The following is a 20,912-nucleotide window of genomic DNA, read 5'->3' on the forward strand; positions in this document are numbered from 1 at the left end:
TTACAGTGGAGGATTACTGGACTGAATGTCAATATTATGACATAGTATGAGTGTGTTTCATGTTTGGTAATTGCAATCATTGTTGCTTTTGTTGTGGTCATCCATGTACAATGCTTGGTGTCAGTCTATTTATCTCTTGTAAAAATAAAATACAGTGTGTGTGTGTGGAAAAAAAAAATGTGAAGTGGAGTGACCAGTTTTACATTTAGAAGCTTTATGAATGAGAAGGTTAGATTAGGAAGGAGGTGCCTGCAGGAGTCTAGATGTGAGCTAAGGAAGTTTAATTGTGATGAAAAGAGTAGAAAGTGGAGAAATAATAATCGACTTTTAAGAGACATATTGTGTTGGTAATAGACTGGATATGAGGAAAGATTCTCAAGTTTCTGACGTGGGTCCCTGCAGGCCTCCAGTGTAGAGAAAGAACAGAGGACATGTGTTCGGGAGCAAGGTGCCCAAGATGCACTGAGGAATCACTGAGTTTGAGATCCTGGGTCACCCAGGGCAGGTGCTCTACAGGCAGGTGGAAATGCAAGTTTAGAGCAGAGGAGACTGATGTGGGTAGGGGCTAAGGGATTCATAAGTGGTTAAAGGCAAATGAAACCATATGGGGTATTCCCAGTATAACTTAGGAGAGTGTAAAAGGACAGGTGAATGGAAGAGGTGAGAGAGAGGACAGGGCAGGGCAGGGCTGGACAGGGGAGTGGCCCAAGGACCTCTGGGGAATACCGGTTTTTAAGGGTAGGGGACACAGCTCTTGACAGAGACCAGGAGTCAGGAGAGACTAACGGAAAAATGATGGTAACTAGAAACAATGTTAAATTAGAGCTAAGTGAGAAAAAAAGTGCTAATGTCTTTAGAAAAAATGGAGGAAATTTCATGTTTCAGTTTGTTGTGAAGAATAGAATTTAATTCCTTTAAGAGTTGTGTTTAATAAGAGTGCCCAAATTGGATTGGAAATCGGATATCCCCCTCCTCTTTTTCTTAGAACTATTATTAAAAGGCATACAATGCACCTAAAAAGTCACATAAACTATCTCAAAAATACTAATTGTTATATCATTTCAATGAGTTGATGATTAATTCTTCTGGTATTAACCATGTGATTTTAAGATAAAAGTACACCATGGAACAAAATTTGAGGATCAATAAATTAGAAAGAAAATTATAATGTAGATTATGGTGCTATTCAGTTTAGAGACTATACTTCTAAAAAAAATTGTACACAAATGTATGTAATCAAATGATTTTTGTTGTAAGTATGTATTATTCAGAGATGTTAAGAGAAGTGAAGAAAAAAACATAATCTAATTACGTGTGGGAAATGGTGTATGTTTTATACTCTCTTTTAAGCTTCAAAATTGCCGTTAAGGGTTCTGACTTCTGCAGGAAAACACAACAAAACATGTTTAACTTTGTGTAACTATAGTATCCCACACTTATTTAAATAAAGAACTCTGTTATGGAGAATTTTCCTACCAATGCTAGTGTGAGAAGTACTGCTTTATGGGATTTGTGTTTTCTTAGTTATTTTGAATATTATCATCCTTTTTTATTTCAAAAAATATGTCATTTTCCTCTTTAAATAGACTACATATAACAAAGGCTTCTTTATTAACTATGCTTTTAAACATATTTGGCCCAAAATTATTTTCAATGGTAACAAATATCCAGTAATATAATGCAAATGGAATTATATAATTGAATTTAAAGAAATTCATTAAAGCTAAAATTTCAAGTATAGTATTTCAGGTTCCTTAATGTGAATCAAGGGCACACAATTTGCATCAGTATAAATAAGTATATAGTTCAGCCACTAGATGGTGATCACAGTGAATTTTTGTTGCTGATTTTCATAACTGAAAATTCATTAGTTGTGCTATTTTTTTGATACAGAAAGGAAGAGACACTTTCCCAGATGAGCAGAACATGATTTATAACCAATGTTTACTTCTTAGAAACGGTGGACTTTCTGTTCTAGTGGAGGTTCTTGGATATAGAGTGATTGGTGAATCTAAGACAGATTATGTAGATAATGCTGATAGCCACTGAAGTAGAACATAGAGAAATGTATATATAGTGATATTACAATGTAGGGTTGTCAAAAACTTGTATTTAGCAGGGGTTAAGCCATAATGAGGGGTTATACTGGATCAGATTCACACAACATGCATACACATGAGGGAAAGGGGAAAAGGAAGCCCTGTTTCCAGAAAACACTGCAGGGGCAAAGGCTACCTGAGCTCCATGAATCATATGTCTGGAGCCAAGACAACATCTTTGCCATCATCCTGTGGATTCTGGGGTTTCTTCTGCTCTTTCACAGCCTAACTCACTGGTTTCTGCCTCTGAACAAACACTTAAATATATATTTAAAGAAATATCACTATACTTTATCATTTTCTAAATCACTAAAATGTATTTGAATATAATCCTGATTAAAACTATTTCCTTAGTCAAAAGTAAGAGTTTTTTTTTAGATGTTTTAGGACTTTAATGTCCTTCACACGGTCAACATAAAACGCTGACAATGGATGAACAATAGGGGAAAAGACTGTTCAGCGAAGATCTTCCCGAACTCACAGCATCACTGGTCAAACACCATAAAGAGAACAGTCACATGAACAGTAAGGGAGTTTAACAGCATAACTGAAAAACAAAGAACCAACCAAGTAAGCAAGCAACCAAGCAACCAACCAACCAACCGTTCTTCTACCCACTGAAAGGAAAGTAAAAGTGAATCAGGGAGCTTCCAAATCCTGTGAAGCAGCTTAAAAAGGGAGAGGGGAGGGCGAAGGGGAGGCACGCAACTGTTGAGAACGTAACACTCTAATGCACAAGGTCAAGGATCCTAACAAATTCTCAAAGTCTCAACATATACCAACACAAACCGTATTATTAGAAATATAAAGGCACAGAGATATAAATGCATAGAGATATAAACTATTTGGTATTAAAAACAGACCTTGCTATATAAACATATAGTATGTCACTTTTTTCTCTTTATGAGAATAACAGTATAAAGAAAGATCTCCAGTTTGCCTTTTAGTCTGGAACATCACAACACGGTCGGTCGGTGGTGACCTGAATTAACAGCTGCAGAATTCAAAAGACCCCACTGCTGTCATCTTGCAAAGGATCAAAATTCAGCACCTAGAGGGCTCCACCCCACCCTCCATGCTGTGTGTCTGCGTGTCTCTAAAAATAACAACCTGCAATTTGCATACAATTAAACCCATAGGCATCTTTGAATATGAGATCTAGGCAGAAAAAGTAGCAGCAAAGACAACAGTAGCTAGAATTTGGTAGAAAAGCAAGAGAAGATTTTTTAAAAGCTTCCACTTCAAGTCAGGATTAAGGTTAAATTTCAACAGCTTGGCTTAGCTGTGGATGTTTTGCTGTTCTCTGGAAAAAGAAGAAAATCTATCATAAGCATGTTCATTCAAGAAAAATACTGTGTTTGTTTAGTTTTTTTAGCCATGCCCAAGTGAACAAGTAAGAGTATTTTTAATTTTAAAGAATTTACATATTGCCCAAATACTTAGGAGTATCTATTTTCCTGAGTCCCTGAGTACAGTATGAGTTGTGTATTCAGACTTATAAAAATATTTGCCGAACTACAAGCTCCTGAATCAGAACTCAAAGCCATTCACTTCCATTTTTCTGCACTTCTCCTGCCATTTGTCCCAACCAGACCTTCATGACCCTGAGCTTTTGGACATATTGTTCTTTCTGCAAGGTATGGCCCTTTCCCCCTTTCCTTCGATTGAGAAATTCCTCACGTGCCAGTAAAACTTGATTTCCTCATTTTGTGCTTCCCTCAAATCCCCAGTAGAGGCAGTTGCTGCCCTCTGTGCTCTTCACAGGACAACGTTCTCTTCACATTCAAGCAAAGAGAATGCCATCAATGTTTGCACAACTTCCTTCCTAAGACAGGAATATAATTCTAATTAACATCTAATAAACTACTCGGCACGCTGTAGGCATCCAGTATTTACTGAATCATTCCATTAATTAATTAGTTAATTTTGAAAGCAATCTTAACTATGAGTATGGTTTTCCAGAGAGGGGAAAGATTCTTTCTGAATATTTAACCTACCTGGTACAAAATGGGAATTGTACTCAGGAGGGGCACCAGGTCTTGGATCAGGTGATTTTATTTGATTCTCCATTTCATCAGCAGGTTGTTCAGGGCCTGTGGGGACTATATTTGGGGGGAGAGAAAGGGGACCTGATTTACAGTGGGAATGATAATATGATTACAGAAGACATTCATTTTTTAAATTTTGGTATGCATCAATGAATATAACCAACATGATATACACTCATTTTTTATAAAAAAAAATTCATTATGTATATTAGACATCAACCTATTAATATATTTGATGAATTTTTAGCCTGAATATGGACTTAAAAATAAAACTAAGCAATTATATTGTTATGATCAAAGCAACAAGCTTTCATGCTAGTGTTCAGCTGACCTGATGCTCATTCCTACCTACGTAAACTCCTTGCACGTAGCAAAACTTCTTTCTCCTATTATATAATAGGGAGAGTACAGTCATTTATAGAGTGAATCTGATTTATTCCCGAATCCTTTTTGGAAAATGGCTGTGTTTAAATAAATTCAAAGCACAACACGATAAATACTTAATAAATTTAAGACATAACATGATGAATACTTAATAAATTTAAAACATAACACAATGAATACTTAATTAATACTTTAAACAGCAGTAGTGCTACACACAACTCAGCTGGAGGTGGTTCAGTCTTCATCCCCAGTGAGTCACAATTTTACCATATTCTGCCTAAAAGCAACCTAGATTATTGTAACTGCTGCAAGGGAGGTACTGAAGTCGCTTTTCATTATGTTATAGCTTGCCCTCTTGTTGAAATTAGAGAAATTACTCACTATAAGGTAGTCCTGAATCTCTTAACTGGTTGACTTTTATCTCATAAGAAACACAAATCCCACAGATGTGGTGTTTCTCTCCTTGTATAATCTCCTACATTGCTTGAAAAAGCAGGGCTACTTTTGAGCCTTCTTCTGTAAAGGCAAGCTGCCACCACAGGCTTTTTATTACTATTACCTCTCTTTGCAGATTTACTCTCCTACCTGTATTTTTCCTTTACCTAACTTTCCCCCACATACTTTAGAGATTTTTGCAGTACCTATATGCCAGTATAAAACCCTTTTAATCCTTTTCTGTCAAAGATAAAGAGGAATGTTCATATATATAAATGAACAAATGAGTGTATATATATATATATATATATATATATATATATATTCTTCAAATATTAAACAAGTGACTTCAAAATGAAATAAACTCCAATTTTTTAAGGAAAGGAATCACACAGTTCACATTTGAAAATAAAGCATATTAAAATTTATTCACAAAAACTTACCTGACATTTGAAGAATTCTAATTAATCCTGAAAAAAACACATTTTATACCTTTAAAAATATATTCATATAGTTACTATTATTATTTAGTGACACATGCAACAAGTCCTGTGATTCTTTTAGTCCCCAGTTACCTTTCTTTCATTCCTTCATTAATTCAACAAATATTTCCTGAGCATCTATTATGTACCAGGGACTATTACAGGTGTTGAAAATACAGCAGTAAACCAGATGGACACTCTGCTGGAGATTATATTCTAGTGGAGCGAAACATATCAACAAATATTTAAGATTAAATTTAGATAGTACAGTTATGAAGAAAACAAGGTTAAAGATTAAGAAAAACATGGATGAGGAGCTCGAGGAGGGTCAGGGAAAGCCCCTCTCAGGAGGTGACCTTTCAGCTATCTGAACTATGACAGAAAGCATTATACTAAAAATGTAGCAAGAGAGTTCCCAAAAGACAAGAAAGTAAGTGCAAAGGCCTTGAGATGGCAATGAACTTAGGCAATGAGCAAGGGAGAGAAAGAGGTCAGGTGTGACTGGAACACAGGGAAAGAAGAGAACTGAGGTCAGAGATGGAGACAGAGGTCTGATCATACCTGAAACTCATGGCAAAATGTTTGGAATCTGTTGTAATTGCAGCTGGAGAGTCTTCGAGGGGCTTTAATCAGTGGAGTGATCACATCTGATTTAAACTTTGTCTTGAGGGGGCGGGAGTAGAAGCAGTGGGGGAGGGATGGCAGCAGTAATCCCAGTGGGAGCTGATGCTGGCTTAGACTGGGGAGGTGACACGAGAGAGGGTCAGATGCCGTCAGATGCTTAACAAGATTTGGAAGCAGAACCCACAGGAGTTGCTGATGGACTAAGTAAAGAGAGGAGTCGAGGATGAGTCTTAATTTTTTAAGCCAGGGTACCCGAGCTGATGGTGATGCCATTAGCTGAACTAGAGAGGAAGATGGTGGGAAAATGCTGGGGACTGGGGAGGGCAGGAATCAAAAGTTTAAATCGGGACATATTATGTTTAATAAGAGTTCAAGAGAAGACATGTTAAACATTTAAATAAAAAACATGTATATGTGAACATTATGAGAATAACTTAGAGAAGTAATCTAGAAGTTGGGATGATATTTGAAACAAGAGGTGGAGGTTGGGGAGAGAGTTCATTGATTTCATTAATTCAATCAAGGGGAAAAGATTATTAGAGAAAGGAATTTCAGTATTTCAGGTTTCTGAGTTCTGGGCAATGACAAATAACAAGGAGAAAACATCAGCAAAAGCTATAATATACTGACTGCTTATCAAATGTCAGGAAAAGGCAGAGCACTTTTCATATATTATCTCCAATTTGCACAGCAAAGAAACCATAACAAAATGAAAAGACGATCCACAGAATGGGAGAAAATATTTGCAAATGATACGACCAATGAGGGATTAACCTCCAAAATTTACAAACAGCTCATGCAGCTCAATATCAAAAAAACAAACAACCCAGTCAAAAAATGGGCAAAAGATCTAAATAGACATTTATCCAAAGAAGACATACAGATGGCCAAGTGGCACACGAAAAGATGCTTAGCATCACTAATTATTAGAGAAATGCAAATCAAAACTACAATGAGATATCACCTCACACCAGTCAGAATGGCCATCATCAAAAAGTCTACAAACAATAAATGCTAAGAGGGTGTGGAGAAAAGGGAACCCTCTTGTACTGTTGGTGGGAATGTAAATTGGTGTAGCCACTATGGAGAACAGTATGGAGGTTCCTTAAAAAACTAAAAACAGAGCTACCATATGACTACCATATGATCCAGCAATCCCACTCCTGGGCATATATCTGGAGAAAAACATGGTTCGAAAGGATACATGCACCCCAATGTTCACTGCAGCACTGTTTACAATAGCCAAGACATGGAAGCAGTCTAAATGTCCATCGACAGATGAATGAATAAAGAAGATGTGGTACATATATACAATGGAATATTATTCAACTATTACAAAAAATGAAATAATGTCATTTGCAGTAACATGGATGGACCTGGAGATTATCATACTAAGTGAAGTAGGTCAGACAGAGAAAGACAAATATCATATGATATTGCTTATATGTGGAATCTGAAAAAAAAAAGATACAAATGAACTTATTTACAAAACAGAAACAGACTCACAGACATAGAGAACAAGCTTACGGCTACCAGCGGGGGAAGGGTGGGGGAAGGGATAGATTGCAAGTTTGGGACTGACATGTACACACTGCTATATTTAAAATAGACAGCCAACAAGGACCTACTGTATAGCACAGGGACCTCTGCTTAATACTCTGTAATAACCTAAATGAGAAAAGAATTTGAAAAAGAATAGACACATGTATATGTATAACTGAATCACTCTGCTGTACACCTGAAACTAACATATTGTTAATCACCTATACTCCAATATAAAATAAAAATTAAAAACAAACCAAAATAAATAAATAAATAAACAGGGACTTCCCTGGTGGTGCAGTGGTTAAGAATCCGCCTGCCAGGGCGGGGGACGCGGGTTCGATCCCTGGTCCGGGAAGATCCCACATGCCGCGGGGCAACTGGGCCCGTGTGCCACACTACTGAGACTGCTCTCCTAGAGCCCGTGCTCCACAACAAAAGAAGCCACCGCAATGAGAAGCCCGCGCACCGCAACGAAGAGTAGCCCCCACTCACTGCAACTAAAGAAAGCCCGTGCACAGCAACAAAGACCCAACGCAGCCAAAAATAAATAAATAAATAAACAAACTGAAAAAAAAGTAAATAAACAAAACAATGTAATAGTGAAAAAAACAAACGAAAACATCTAATACGTAAATGGCCAACGCTGCTAAACTCAAGTACTTCTAAATTCCCAGTCCATGTTCTTTCCAATGAGTCGTCCTGCTTATCAGAGTACAGAATGTGGTCACTTGTGTTGCTCCACTAGGGTAGAAATCACCGATACAGGGTAGGTATGCCAAAGAAGCACTAGAACACTATATGAGTGAGTAGTCAATACAGACTGAGTTGACCCAGCGAATGTCACCATGGCATAAGCCAGTATGTAGATTCTAGCCTCCTGCCAAGCCTGCGTCAGTCTTGGACCATTTCCTCTCCCTCTCTGGAGCTGGTGTTAGTTGTACAACGTCCTACGTGTCTTAAAAGTAAAAACAGTTCCCTGGAGCACACCACAAATCCAGACCCAACTGCAGGCCAACCAAGAGTTCCAGGAACTGGTCCTATTCCTTTAATGATGGTAATATCTGGTGTTTAGGAAAATGCCCCTACCTTTCTAGAACCTTAAATTCTGGACATTCCTAGGAATGTACCCTCAAGTGACTGCATGTGTACACACAGGTTATATACGAGAATGTTCTTGACACACTGTTCATACTAAAAGAAACTAAAAACATTTCCAGTGCCCATCAATGGTACACTGGATAAATATATTCTGGTATATTTATATGATATAATAGTATACTGTAGTGAAAACAAAGTACAGCCATACCCATCAACAGAGATGAATCTCGAAATCACAACACTGTACCAAAAAAAAGCAGTCATAGGAGAACACCTATGAGTCCATTTAAGAATGTTCAAAAGCAGGAAATGAGACAAAACACTTTTTTTTCTGATACATGTATGGGGAAAACTTTAAAGAATAAAATTAGGGAATTAATAACACAAAATTTAGGAAAACGGTTACCTGTGGAAAAGAAGTGATGTGGGTAAAGTGTTTAGCTCTGGCCCTCAAGGGGCTTGAAGTTCCTGTTAATGTTCTAGTTCTAATAGGGTGGCGAAACAGGGGCAATGGGTTGTTACTAGTTTCTAAAGAGCATATTTATATGTGTGACATTGTTTCACAATAAAAAAGAACCATCTGACAGTTATATGTTTAGTGTAACTTTCTAACTAAACATCTGTTGTTCCTTTCTACATCAAGCCTGGGGATTGCAAACTGTCAAATAACTGTGATGGAAAGTAATTAGAACAGATTCTTGAGTGCCTTAGTAAAAACGGGCCAAATTATCCATCTATCCATCCATCTATTCATCCATCCATCCATATATCCATCCAACTATCTAGAGTGGCAAATGGTACAGCATAGTGCAAAAGTGGCAAATGTTAACAACTGCTGAAGCTAAGTGAAGACAGAGATTTGAATATTTTTATTACAAAAAAAAAAAAACTTGAAGAAAACAAATACATAATTCTGGACCCCAAAAGTGAAATAATACCTCTGGGGTCCAGGCCTGGAAATCTTTACTTTTAACACAGTCCCAGGTGATCCTTTTGATCAGGCATGTTTGGACTGATATAGTGTAAAGAAAAATAACAGTTCTCAACCATGCCAGGCAGAAATTAGCATTCAAATGCGATTCAAGCGATTGAAAAACACCTTGAAAAAATAAACCAATTTTGAAAAAATTTTAAATCTTTAAGAATTTTTTAAAGTAACTAATATCAATGAATTTAAAGTAAAATACACCTACACATTGCCTAACAAGCTGCAGGTTCTCATGGAATTTGTTTAGTCCTCCCTCCTTTGAGCCACTAGTTTCTTTTTTTTTCACCACTCTAAATTCTCTCCCCGTTCTTAAAAATTTTACAATATACTTTTATCAGCAGATGTTACATAAGGCAGGATAATGTCCAGTTGGTACAATCGAGAATGTTCTAACTTAATCTTCCCTTAACATTCAGTGGATTGTTTCAGATTTCTCATTCACTCAGCAAGACCAGAAAGTGCCATACGTTGAAGAAAGACTGACTTTGGCTTTCTATCAAAAGGAAATCAGATAGAAAACTGAGCTGTGTCTCCGTAATAGGTTAGCATCACATGGTCTAGAGAACTCAGTTGCAGAGGCCTTCGCATTTTCAAGGCTTAGGCTACATACAGGGGAATCTAAGCCAACTGAAGTGTAATTAAGAGGGAAAGGAGACATGGGTGAGATAGCATGAGGCTGGGGAAGCTGTGGTTTGCGGCTGTGCAAGGCAGCCCTGGTATCTTAAATGGCATCCCACAGCAAGAGAGCATTTACCTGGATACCACTTGCTGCAACAAACATTGCAGCTGTGTTATATGCTCATGCTTCAATTTCACCTTTGTAAATAGTGACACACTAGCAAAGTTCAATAAAACCGCAAGTCCTTGAACCATACCATGGATATTCGATCACAAAACTGAAAATGACGATCAGCTCTTTGCAGTTGAGTATTTACTAGAATCTGTCCTGGTCTCTTGGCAAGAGAGACTCGGGGCACATGAGAATCTTGCCGTTCTTTAGGCACAATGCTTGGAAACCTGCATATGAAATCTCAAACCTTGGGCTCTGCCTGTTTCCAGTGCCTTCAGCTGTGAGGAGAGAAAAGAAAGCAAGAGGTCCCTGTCCATATAATTCCTTCAGCTCCTGAGCAGGGGCAGGAAACACAGCTAGTTCTTGCAAAGCCCCAGTGCATCTACCACAGTCCCCTATTTGGGTATTCAAATGTAGTATTAGAAAAAATGCTGCCAGTCATTTAACATGTATTACTGAGCATCTATGTGTAGGACTTTATGCTGGGTTCCAAGCTGACACCAAGAGATGGGCTGGGAACTGGGACCCTCGTCTCCTCGAGCAACATAATACAAAGAAACTATAAGGGACTGAAAATAACTACACACATGCACAGTGGGGCAATTATGAGCAATAAGATACAAAAAGGCCACAAACCAACTGCTATTTCTGAGGTGCCGAGAGTAAAAGCAGAGTGCTGTGCATGGTCCCTGCACACAGCACCACCAAGGGGGTGGGAAGACCACCTAAGCTATGCCTCCTGCCCAACTGATCTGTCCCTACCCTCACCCCATTTAAGGAACCAGCTCACCCCCTGCCTCAGGGATTGAGCAAGGCTACCTGCTTCTTGTTCTTGCTCCCTCCTGCTGCAGCACGAGCCCCAGTAAAGCCTTGCCTGAACTTCTTGTCTGGCCTCTTATCAATTTCTACTGATTAAAGAGTCCAAGGACTTGGGTCGGTAACAATTCTAGCAGATATGATTTTATGAGCATTGTCTGTAAGGAGTTTCAAATTGGAAAAACTAGGAAAAAGAAAATGGAGACACTGCTGGAGGGCTTTCCGTATTTGTAGCTAAATGAAAGACAAATGAGTAAAGCATAGCTTAAGTGTCTGCTTATATTTTTAAGGTGAATGGATTTATTTAGTAATAGACTTTAAAATGAGCAGAAAATTTAAAGATATCATCTCTTTGCCACTTATTTCAAATATACTGTGAAACTAATAAATATATTTGTTTAAATGTAAGGTACCAATGACTATACCCTAACTTATTCAAACTATTCCATTTTTACTGTTTACCCATTTTTGGTATTATGAACAATGCTATATAATTTCCATTTACATAAATATTTGCACATACCTCTGCCATTCTCTTATGATAAAACAATTTAAGAAGGATTCATCTTCTATAGGCGGATGCTTCTTATAATTTAGGGAACATTTTGCTATTTTCTTTATAGCAAGACTTCTTCAGTTTAAACCTAAATCATATCTAAGTGACCATCTCAATATTAAATATTATCTTCCTTTAAACTTTTCCCATATGCTAAGGAAAATTTCCTTTTGTATTACCATGCCATTAAATATAATTCTTAATTCCTTAAATATTAAGAATAATAATGTGCTTTTTGAAAGAGAAAGTTTAACTGATACGATGGCTTAATTGATTTTAAAGAATCACTAACGCAAAAGTATTACAGAATAGTAGGTACTCAGGAACTTTTACTTATATTCAAAAGGATTGTTGATTCTTCCTTTTATAAGTGACCTTTAAATACCTATTGCTAATTCAAACATATAAAACTTCTATTCATTTCTTCGAATGAAGCAAGATAAAGACAAATGGAAATTTAATGGCTGCCTAGGGAAACAGCCCCCCAAATTGGAGGTTTAAAAGCAACAGATACATTGTGTTTCTAATTTAGCTTGCCTGTGGATTCTGGATTGAATATTACAATAGCTAGGTAACTAATTTTTTGAAAGAGAAATTCTAAATTAACACACGTTTAGGGGTAGGCTCCTTGAAATCACTGCTGAAGAACAAACTAGTTCAAATCAGATTTGACAGGGGTATCCAGAAATATGGCCTCTCATCCCACCCAAACCTTATGCGTTTAGGGTTTAACTAGATTTTTGCAGTAAATTCACTAGAGGTATGACGTGTTCTTTTGCTCACTTTTCTTTTTACATTTCTTAGCTTTATATTGATGGATGAAAAAGACTGGATGTCCAAAAACTGATTATTACTTTCGTGGCCAATATATCAAGTCAGATCTCCCATTATTGATGATCCCTTTCTATCTTTAACTTGTATTCAACAAAAATACTTTAAAACATCTTCATAGGCAGTTTACAAATATTAACTTCATAGAAAGCTTTATAGAAGAGATACTATAATAGAGGTGGAAACTGAGGCACAGGGAAGTTATTAAAAGGCTCTTCTCCAAGGCTGTACCGTTAGCAAGAAGTTCTGGCAGCACTGACTGGTGATCCAGTTTCCCTGCCTTCCTTTTACCCAGTGCAGCTGCCGACCTTTTGGCCAAACCAGAACTCTTCAATATTTGCCTTTGAGGTAGGGGAGAGTTGAAAATAGAAAAATACAGTTGACCCTGAACAATGGGGGTTAAGGGTGCTGACCCTCAGCAGTCTAAGATCCATCTATAACTTTTCAGTTGGTCCTCTCATCCCTGGTTCACATCCGCGGATTCAACTAACTTCAGATCATGTGGTACTACAGTTCCTATTTAGTAAAAAAAATCTGATTATAAGTGGATCCGCTGTTCAAACCTGTGTTGTTCAAGGGTCAACTGTATGTACAATTTAATGAGCTACTTTTTGTCTTTGTAAGGCACAGCAATTTTGGTGATAGACTTGGTAAAATCAAAAAGCAAAAACAACTAGTTCAAATATGCTACTCTTTGAATATGAAATTCATTTTATAATTGGGTGGGTCTGGTTTTTGAAATGGTTTTACAGTAATGGTGATACATTTATATTAATCTCTCTACTGTGGCTCAACAAAAGTTTTGTGGATTATAGACTAATTCATATGTGACATTACCGTGGATAATAAAAACGTTAGCTGTAAATTTTAAACTGAATCAGTTTATGTATTTCAGCAAGCATAATGAGGTAGGTGAAAAATTCATTTCACAAAAAATTCTGCAGCAAGATTTCTTATGATACAAACAGAGCTCAGGAAGAAGATGTTTTTCATGGGTTTCCCCAACCCTTGTCCCTGAGAAACTGGCCCAAAAGGAGACCATGTTTATGAAAGGGAGGGCTGGGGTCTCTGCCATCCTATTATGGCCCAACAAAGCCACTGGGGCAAAAAGAAAACCCCTTTCTGGCTTGGAGGGGGTGCCATACGGTGGAGAGAGAGTGGAGAAGAGGAAGGAGGGCAGCGGAGAGTGAGCCTCTTCATAAAGAAACTTCAAGAGTAGGAAGAGAGAGAGAATTAGCAGCAGGTACAATAAAAAGTAAACGGTCTTGAAGTAAGACCCTTAACAAGGATTAAGTTTTATGGAACCCCCAACTAGAAGGTAAATTTCCGAAAGAAAGATTTTTATTTTTTTAGTCCTGTACTCCTAGTATGTAGAACAGTGCCTGCACATGGTAGGTATCCGAAAAATATTTTTTAAATGAAGCTTTTTGCTGTGTAAAATCCTATGCTACACCCTTTAAGAAAATCTACACTAAAAGCTTGAATTATTCTTCCACATCTCTGGGTACATTTTTGTTTTCTCTGAATACAATTCCCTACAGATTCTGGATCATGATGGACTACAGGATTTATGCACTTTACACATCAGTTTCTCTGTGTAAATTTCCTTTATTTAAAAGCTTTTTGACTGTTAGTTGATTCACATGGAGATAGTTGCCCTGAATTTGTATATTTTTGTCACTTTTGCATTGTCTATAGTATTACATTATTGTGCTCGTAATATAAATTGCAGATGTAATTCTCTTGACCACATACTATCTCTACAACCTCATATGTAGAGATTACTGTTAAAAATTATTTACTAAATATGTAAATATCACACACATATATGACATATAATAGCATTTACATATTATATACTTTTATTTATACATATAATTATATAATACATAATACTAAACCACAGGGCTGGAAAGCATAGGTAAACCAGTCATATTTCTAACTTCTCAAGCAGATAACTGTTGTTACACTTCAATTTAAAACTACCTTGGATGAGGCCAAATAGAAGATTTTTTTAAAAATAAATTTATTTTTTAATTTATTTTTGGCTGTGTTGGGTCTTTGTTGCTGCGCACAGTCTTTCTCTAGTTGCGGCGAGTGGGGGCTGCTCTTCGTTATGGTGCATGGGCTTCTCATTGTGGTGGCTTCTCTTGTTGTGGAGCACGGGCTCTAGGCTCACGGGCTTCAGTAGTTGTGGCGCACGGGCTTCAGAAGTAGTGGCACACAGTCTCAGTAGCTGTGGCTCATAGGGTCTAGAGCACAGGCTCAGTAGTTGTGGTGCACGGGCTTAGTTGCTCTGCGGCATGTGGGATCTTCCCAGACCAGGGCTCGAACCCGTGTCCCCTGCACTGGCAGGCAGATTCTTAACCACTGCGCCACCAGGGAAGTCCCGAAAATGGGATTTTTTAAGTAAAAATTTTAAATATTTTTTTAGAAAAGATTTAAAGTATTTTTTAAAGGAGCAGTTAGCTATAAAGAGCTGAGGAGTTACCTACTGATTAATGAATGAATTCTTCAAATGAACTGATATACATAAAACACTCAGTGTCATTGGATTTCAGTTTTAGATATCAATTATTAATTATCTATGAGGTTCCAGGAACTTTGTATATGTTGATTGAGGTGGATATTACAATTTTCATTACACAGGTAAGGAAACAGAAGCCCACAGAGTTTAAATAATCTGTTCAAGGTCACAGTTCTATAAACTGGGGAAAGAGTAGTTCAAAACACCATCATCAGAGGCCAGGTTAGTATTCTAAATGCCACTGAAAATTACTTTCTGCACCTTGCTGCCCTCTCCAGCTCTCCCCACTACTATTACTGTACTCTACCCTCTAAAATGAAAATAGGCTTTTCTACTGAACTCCCTTTCAACTTCCCTTTTGTAAGATTTTTGAAATATATGTACAATTGGGAGAGAAATTATCCATGAACCAGGAGGAAAAAAATTCATAAGAGGTCACATGTTCCAGTTCTGAGTCAGATTCAGTAAATCTACACAACTGAATGCAACTAATGTAGAAAAAATGATTGGGCATTTGAAGGTCCTGAAAATTAAACAGTAGCAAGAGCATGGGAGAAGAAGTCCAGAATGGGAAACACTATCAAACCAGAATCAGTTTCCTAATTTTTCTGTGGTATCTCTAGCATGATACTATTTCAAGGCAGCCTGACACACAGTAGCAAGTGCCAGATGCAGAGAGATCAGGAGAAGCCCTCTGGTCCTGGCTTAAGCAGAGGGAAAGGGGGAATCCCTGCAGCTCAGAAAGAGTTGCAGAATTCCCCAATATTTTCTCATTTTCTCCATTCCCTCATGTTGGGGAAGAAAATACAGTTTTTAAGTAAAGGAATTAAATATTTTTTTCTATTGTGCATATTTAATTATTCAAGTACCGAAACATATATTTATGTACCTATTATAAAGAACTAAGAAAATGATTCCAAAAATCAGGAACATGATCAAATTTTCAGATGTTTTACTTCTTTTCTATTGAGAAAACTTCTTTGAAAACTTTTATAAGTACATAAATGTCCAATATTAAAACAATTCAAAAACAACTGAGACAATAAATTTAAAATAAAAATTAACACCTTCTGTAGCCAAATCTAAAGGGGGTATTTCATATAGATTTTTAAATTGGATCAAGTTGCTAAAGATTTTTTTTAATAAATAAATATTTTTTAGATTATGACATTAAATCAAGTGTCTTTTAAAAATTTTCTGTTACAGTACTATTCAAGGGTACTTAGCATAGCAGAAATTTGCAAAAGGATGATTAATAGGATATGCAACGTTCCTACAGGGATTTTCCAAATTATTAGCTCATCATTTGAGGTTACCACCTCCAAAATGAGTGTAGCTATGTCTTCAACACTCCACTCTTACCAAGAATATTTAAGAAAGTCAATTTGCTACATATATTACTAAATAATATGGTTCAGTTTGTTCTCATGAGTGTAAAAATTGTGAAATTTTCATCACGTTGACACTGAAGAAAAACTACGCATATGTTTCACAGAGAGCTTCAGTCACACACAGAACACACCCAGACACGTATAGGTTAAGTATACCTGTATAAAAGTTTGAACAAATTGATTTCCAAAGTTCCTTCCTGCACAAAGATCCTACAGCTCAGCAAGCAAATATGGCGATTCTCAAGGAGGCGGCGGGTAGCTGTATAAAAGAAATCTAGAGCTACTCCAAATAGGACTTAGCGCACAGCAGACCAGGTGAGGCTCACGCTGCTAGTGCACTCTGAGAACCACTAGGCTAGAGAACTTCCTTCACAAAGTGTATGAGGTTCGAAACCATTTTCCAAGCAATGCTGACATACCCCTCACCCCCCAACACACGCCCAACTTCGGATAACATCCATTCCTCACTCAAAAAAAAGCCATCTTCTAAAAGAATCACATCTTTTTTTTTTTGCATCTTTATTGGAGTATAATTGCTTTACAATGGTGTGCTAGTTTCTGCTGTATAACAAAGTGAATCAGCTATACATATACATATGTTCCCATATCTCTTCCCTCTTGCGTCTCCCTCCCTCCCACCCTCCCTATCCCACCCCTCTAGGTGGTCACAAAGCACCGAGCTGATCTCCCTGTGCTATGCAGCTGCTTCCCACTAGCTATCTATTTTATATTTGGTAGCGTATATACGTCAGTGCTACTCTCTCACTTCGTCCCAGCTTCCCCTCCCCTGCTGTGTCCTCAAGTCTGTTCTCTGCATCTGCGTCTTTATTCCTGCCCTGCCACTAGGTCCATTGGTACCATTTTTTATAGATTCCATATAAACGCGTTAGCATACGGTATTTGTTTTTCTCCTTCTGACTTTTAAAAGAAACTTATCTTAATAAATTCAATTAAACCTTCAATTTACTAATATAATACCTACCTAAGTTTTTTCCTCAAACCTCATTTGTAAACCAAGGTAAACTTCCTCTAAAGTTCAAGAGAAATCCAAAACTTGTAAGATTTTTGTTTTAAGTGATACATTCTCATTCTCGTAGGAGTACAGAATGAAACAGTAGTAACTGTAAACTACATAAATATCTAGCACAGTAGTTAAGAAAACACATTATAGTGAAATGTTAGAAAATCATATTCCTTTAAAAATATGGTCACAATAATTTTGTAAAAATAATTAAAATGCTTACAATAATCTGCACAATTATAATATGGAAAGTTTTGTTTTTAAAAGTATTTAAAATCTAGAGAATATGCTAAAGTATAAATAATATTTCCTTTTCAAATTTTCTATAAGAAATATATAATAGATTTTATAATCTGAAATGAAAAAAATAATAGAAATAGAACTGACAATCTAGACTCTTATAGTGAATTTAACTAAAAAGACCTGAGGTTCATAATAGATGAAAACTTTACACACCCTTCCAAGCACAATTCTCTTTACAGACTTGAAGCCAAAATCTTGGCTCCTGTGGTGTACTGTGTTAGTTTTATGGGTTTCCGAGTCACCAGGGAACTAGATAGTTGAGTGGGCTCAGTATGAATGGATTAAAGTCTGATGATTGTGAAGGATTCTGTCATTCCTGTTCCACACCTTGGGAACTTAATACATTGCTGTTACATGGGCTGGAATTAAGAAACTATCCTACTCAAAAAGCAATTACAGAGGCCTGCACTAACAAGATAAATTTAGCTCTGTTACTTTGGAATAAAACATGTAGTAGAAGTAACCCAGAGACACATGGAATCTTTCATTAGAACAATACATGGAATATATATTTAACTATATATTTGCATGAAATTAATCCTACAAGAAACTTGAGAGAAACGGTGACTAATTTTCACTATGAACAAATGAAAATGTTGGCAAAATCTAATCAATTTATATTCTGTTTTTATAATTTATACAAACATTTTTCTTGTTTTAGTCACACCATGGTTCCTTCCAAACAAAAGGTCTATGGTAGGACATTTCCTTCTTTTTAGCAGGAGGTTGGTTATTCAGCTTTATTTAAAAACAAAAGAATTAGATTAAATGGGAGCAAACTGATAGTCACAGTTGATAGATAACTTTTATTAAACGTATTAGCTTAATTTTTTTAAAGAGAAAATCAGGTCTCTCCATTTTAGCTTTCAGAGGAGGCATGTTTTTGTTACCTGGAGTACAAAAAATTCCAGAAGAATAATATAATCATGATGTCTATATAATACATTTTAGGAAACACTACCATGACAATCATGATATCTAAAAGATTGCCAGATAATGCCTTATTGTGTCATTTTCTGGCTAGTCTTCTAGCATTAAAGACTGTAACAAAACAGGATGTCAGGCGACCTACAATTAAATCATTTTGATAAACCTTACATGTATAAAAACAGCCATTTTAAAATGTGTTATCTGCAAAAGTACATATATTTATATCACAAAAAGGATCCTTCCTACCTAGACCCCCATTTCCCTTCTCAAAAGGCAGCCACAGATACTAGATTTTTTGTGTCCTCCAAGAGGTTTTCGAAGCAAACACAAACTAATATGTATGCCTTTTAATACAAACGGCAGTTTCCTATATACTGCTTTGTATCTTGTTTTTTCATTTATTAAAATTCTTTGATGTTGATTACACTTCAGTTCAGATAACCTTATTATTTTTAAAGGCTGCACCACAGTTCAACTGGCTGCTTGATGAAAATTTAAATTGTTCCCAAATGTATGCCATTACAAACAATGCTGAAATAAATTTACGTATTTTGTGTACCAGTGTATTGAATCCCCAGAAGCAGAATTGCTGGATAAACGTTTTGAACATTTTTATTTTGACATATAGTGTCAAACTCTTTGCCAAGAATCTGAATCAACTCACATACCAGACAAAAATGTGTTACATTCCTAACACTATGTTTTATCAAAATTTTGTCATTGTCAATCTGAAAGGTGAAAACATTTCAGTTTTATTTTCCATATCTTGAGCAGTTTTTAGTCTTTGCTTAAAAGTCATTTTCAGCTCCATTTCTGTGAACTGCCTGTTTGTCATGTGCCCATTTTTCTGTTTGCTAGGTTTTTTTAAAAGTTTCTTTTCAAGCTGCTCAACATCACTAATTATTAGAGAAATGCAAATCAAAACTACAATGAGGTATCACCTCACACCAGTTAGAATGGGCATCATCAGAAAATCTACAAACAACAAATGCTGGAGAGGGTGTGGAGAAAAGGGAACCCTCTTGCACTGTTGGTGGGAATGTAAATTGACACAGCCACTATGGAGAACAGTATGGAGGTTCCTTAAAAAACTAAAAATAGAATTACAATATGATCCAGCAATCCCACTACTGGGCATATACACAGAGAAAACCGTAATTCAAAAAGACACATGCACCCCAATGTTCACTTCAGCACTATTTACAATAGCCAGGTCATGGAAGCAACCTAAATGCCCATCGACAGCGAATGGATAAAGAAGATGTGGTACATATATACAATGGAATATTACTCAGCCATAAAAAGGAACAAAACTGGGTCATTTGTAGAGACGTGGCTGGATCTAGAGACTGTCATACAGAGTGAAGTAAGTCAGAAAGAGAAAAACAAAATCGTATATTAACGCATATATGTGGAACCTAGAAAAATGGTACAGATGAACCGGTTTGCAGGGCAGAAGTTGAGACACAGATGTAGAGAACAAACGTATGGACACCAAGGGGGGAAAGTGGCGTGGGGGAGGGGGATGGTGGTGTGATAAATTGGGAGATTGGGATTGACATGTATACACTGATGTGTATAAAATGGATGACTAATAAGAACCTGCTGTATAAAAAAAAAATTTCTTTTCATGTTGTTTATATGAATAGTATTACAACTTTATTTTATGTTAAGAATTTTTTCTCAAATTTGTCATGAATGTTTACATTTTTGCCACACATTTTTTAAAATTTTTCTTGTAGTCTAATTTTTGCCTGTTTTACTGATTTTGAAAATGTGATAATACTCAGTATTGTTGATAATGTGATGAGAGAAATATACTCTTACAAACTTTTTGAAGGACAGCATCTCTCTCATCCTGAAGAATGAGTACTATAAAAGTGATTTTAGGACAATGTTACTGAAATATATAAAGAGTATAAAAACTACTGTATTTTCTGTTTTTAAAAAAGTTAACAGGCTGTGAAATCCCTCAAGCATAACTTTTCAATTGTTTGCCTATAAGAAACATCATAGCAATCAATACTAAGGAAGTAGATAAAGG

The 20,912-nt window shown here is 36.5% G+C and overlaps 1 protein-coding gene across 1 annotated transcript in view; it reads right to left on the minus strand.

The window, feature by feature from the left end:
• The window catches only part of LOC137766759 (phospholipid scramblase 4-like), a 42,802-nt gene that overhangs the window by 19,051 nt on the left and 2,839 nt on the right, over positions 1-20,912 (minus strand). The window contains exon 2 of the mRNA XM_068547350.1: positions 4,097-4,201. Within this exon, the coding sequence (XP_068403451.1) occupies positions 4,097-4,169 (73 nt within the window). The 5' untranslated portion in view covers positions 4,170-4,201. The remainder of the gene's footprint in view (positions 1-4,096; positions 4,202-20,912) is intronic.

The sequence above is a fragment of the Eschrichtius robustus genome, chromosome 6 (genome assembly GCF_028021215.1).
Source record: "Eschrichtius robustus isolate mEscRob2 chromosome 6, mEscRob2.pri, whole genome shotgun sequence".
Lineage (NCBI taxonomy): Eukaryota > Metazoa > Chordata > Mammalia > Artiodactyla > Eschrichtiidae > Eschrichtius > Eschrichtius robustus.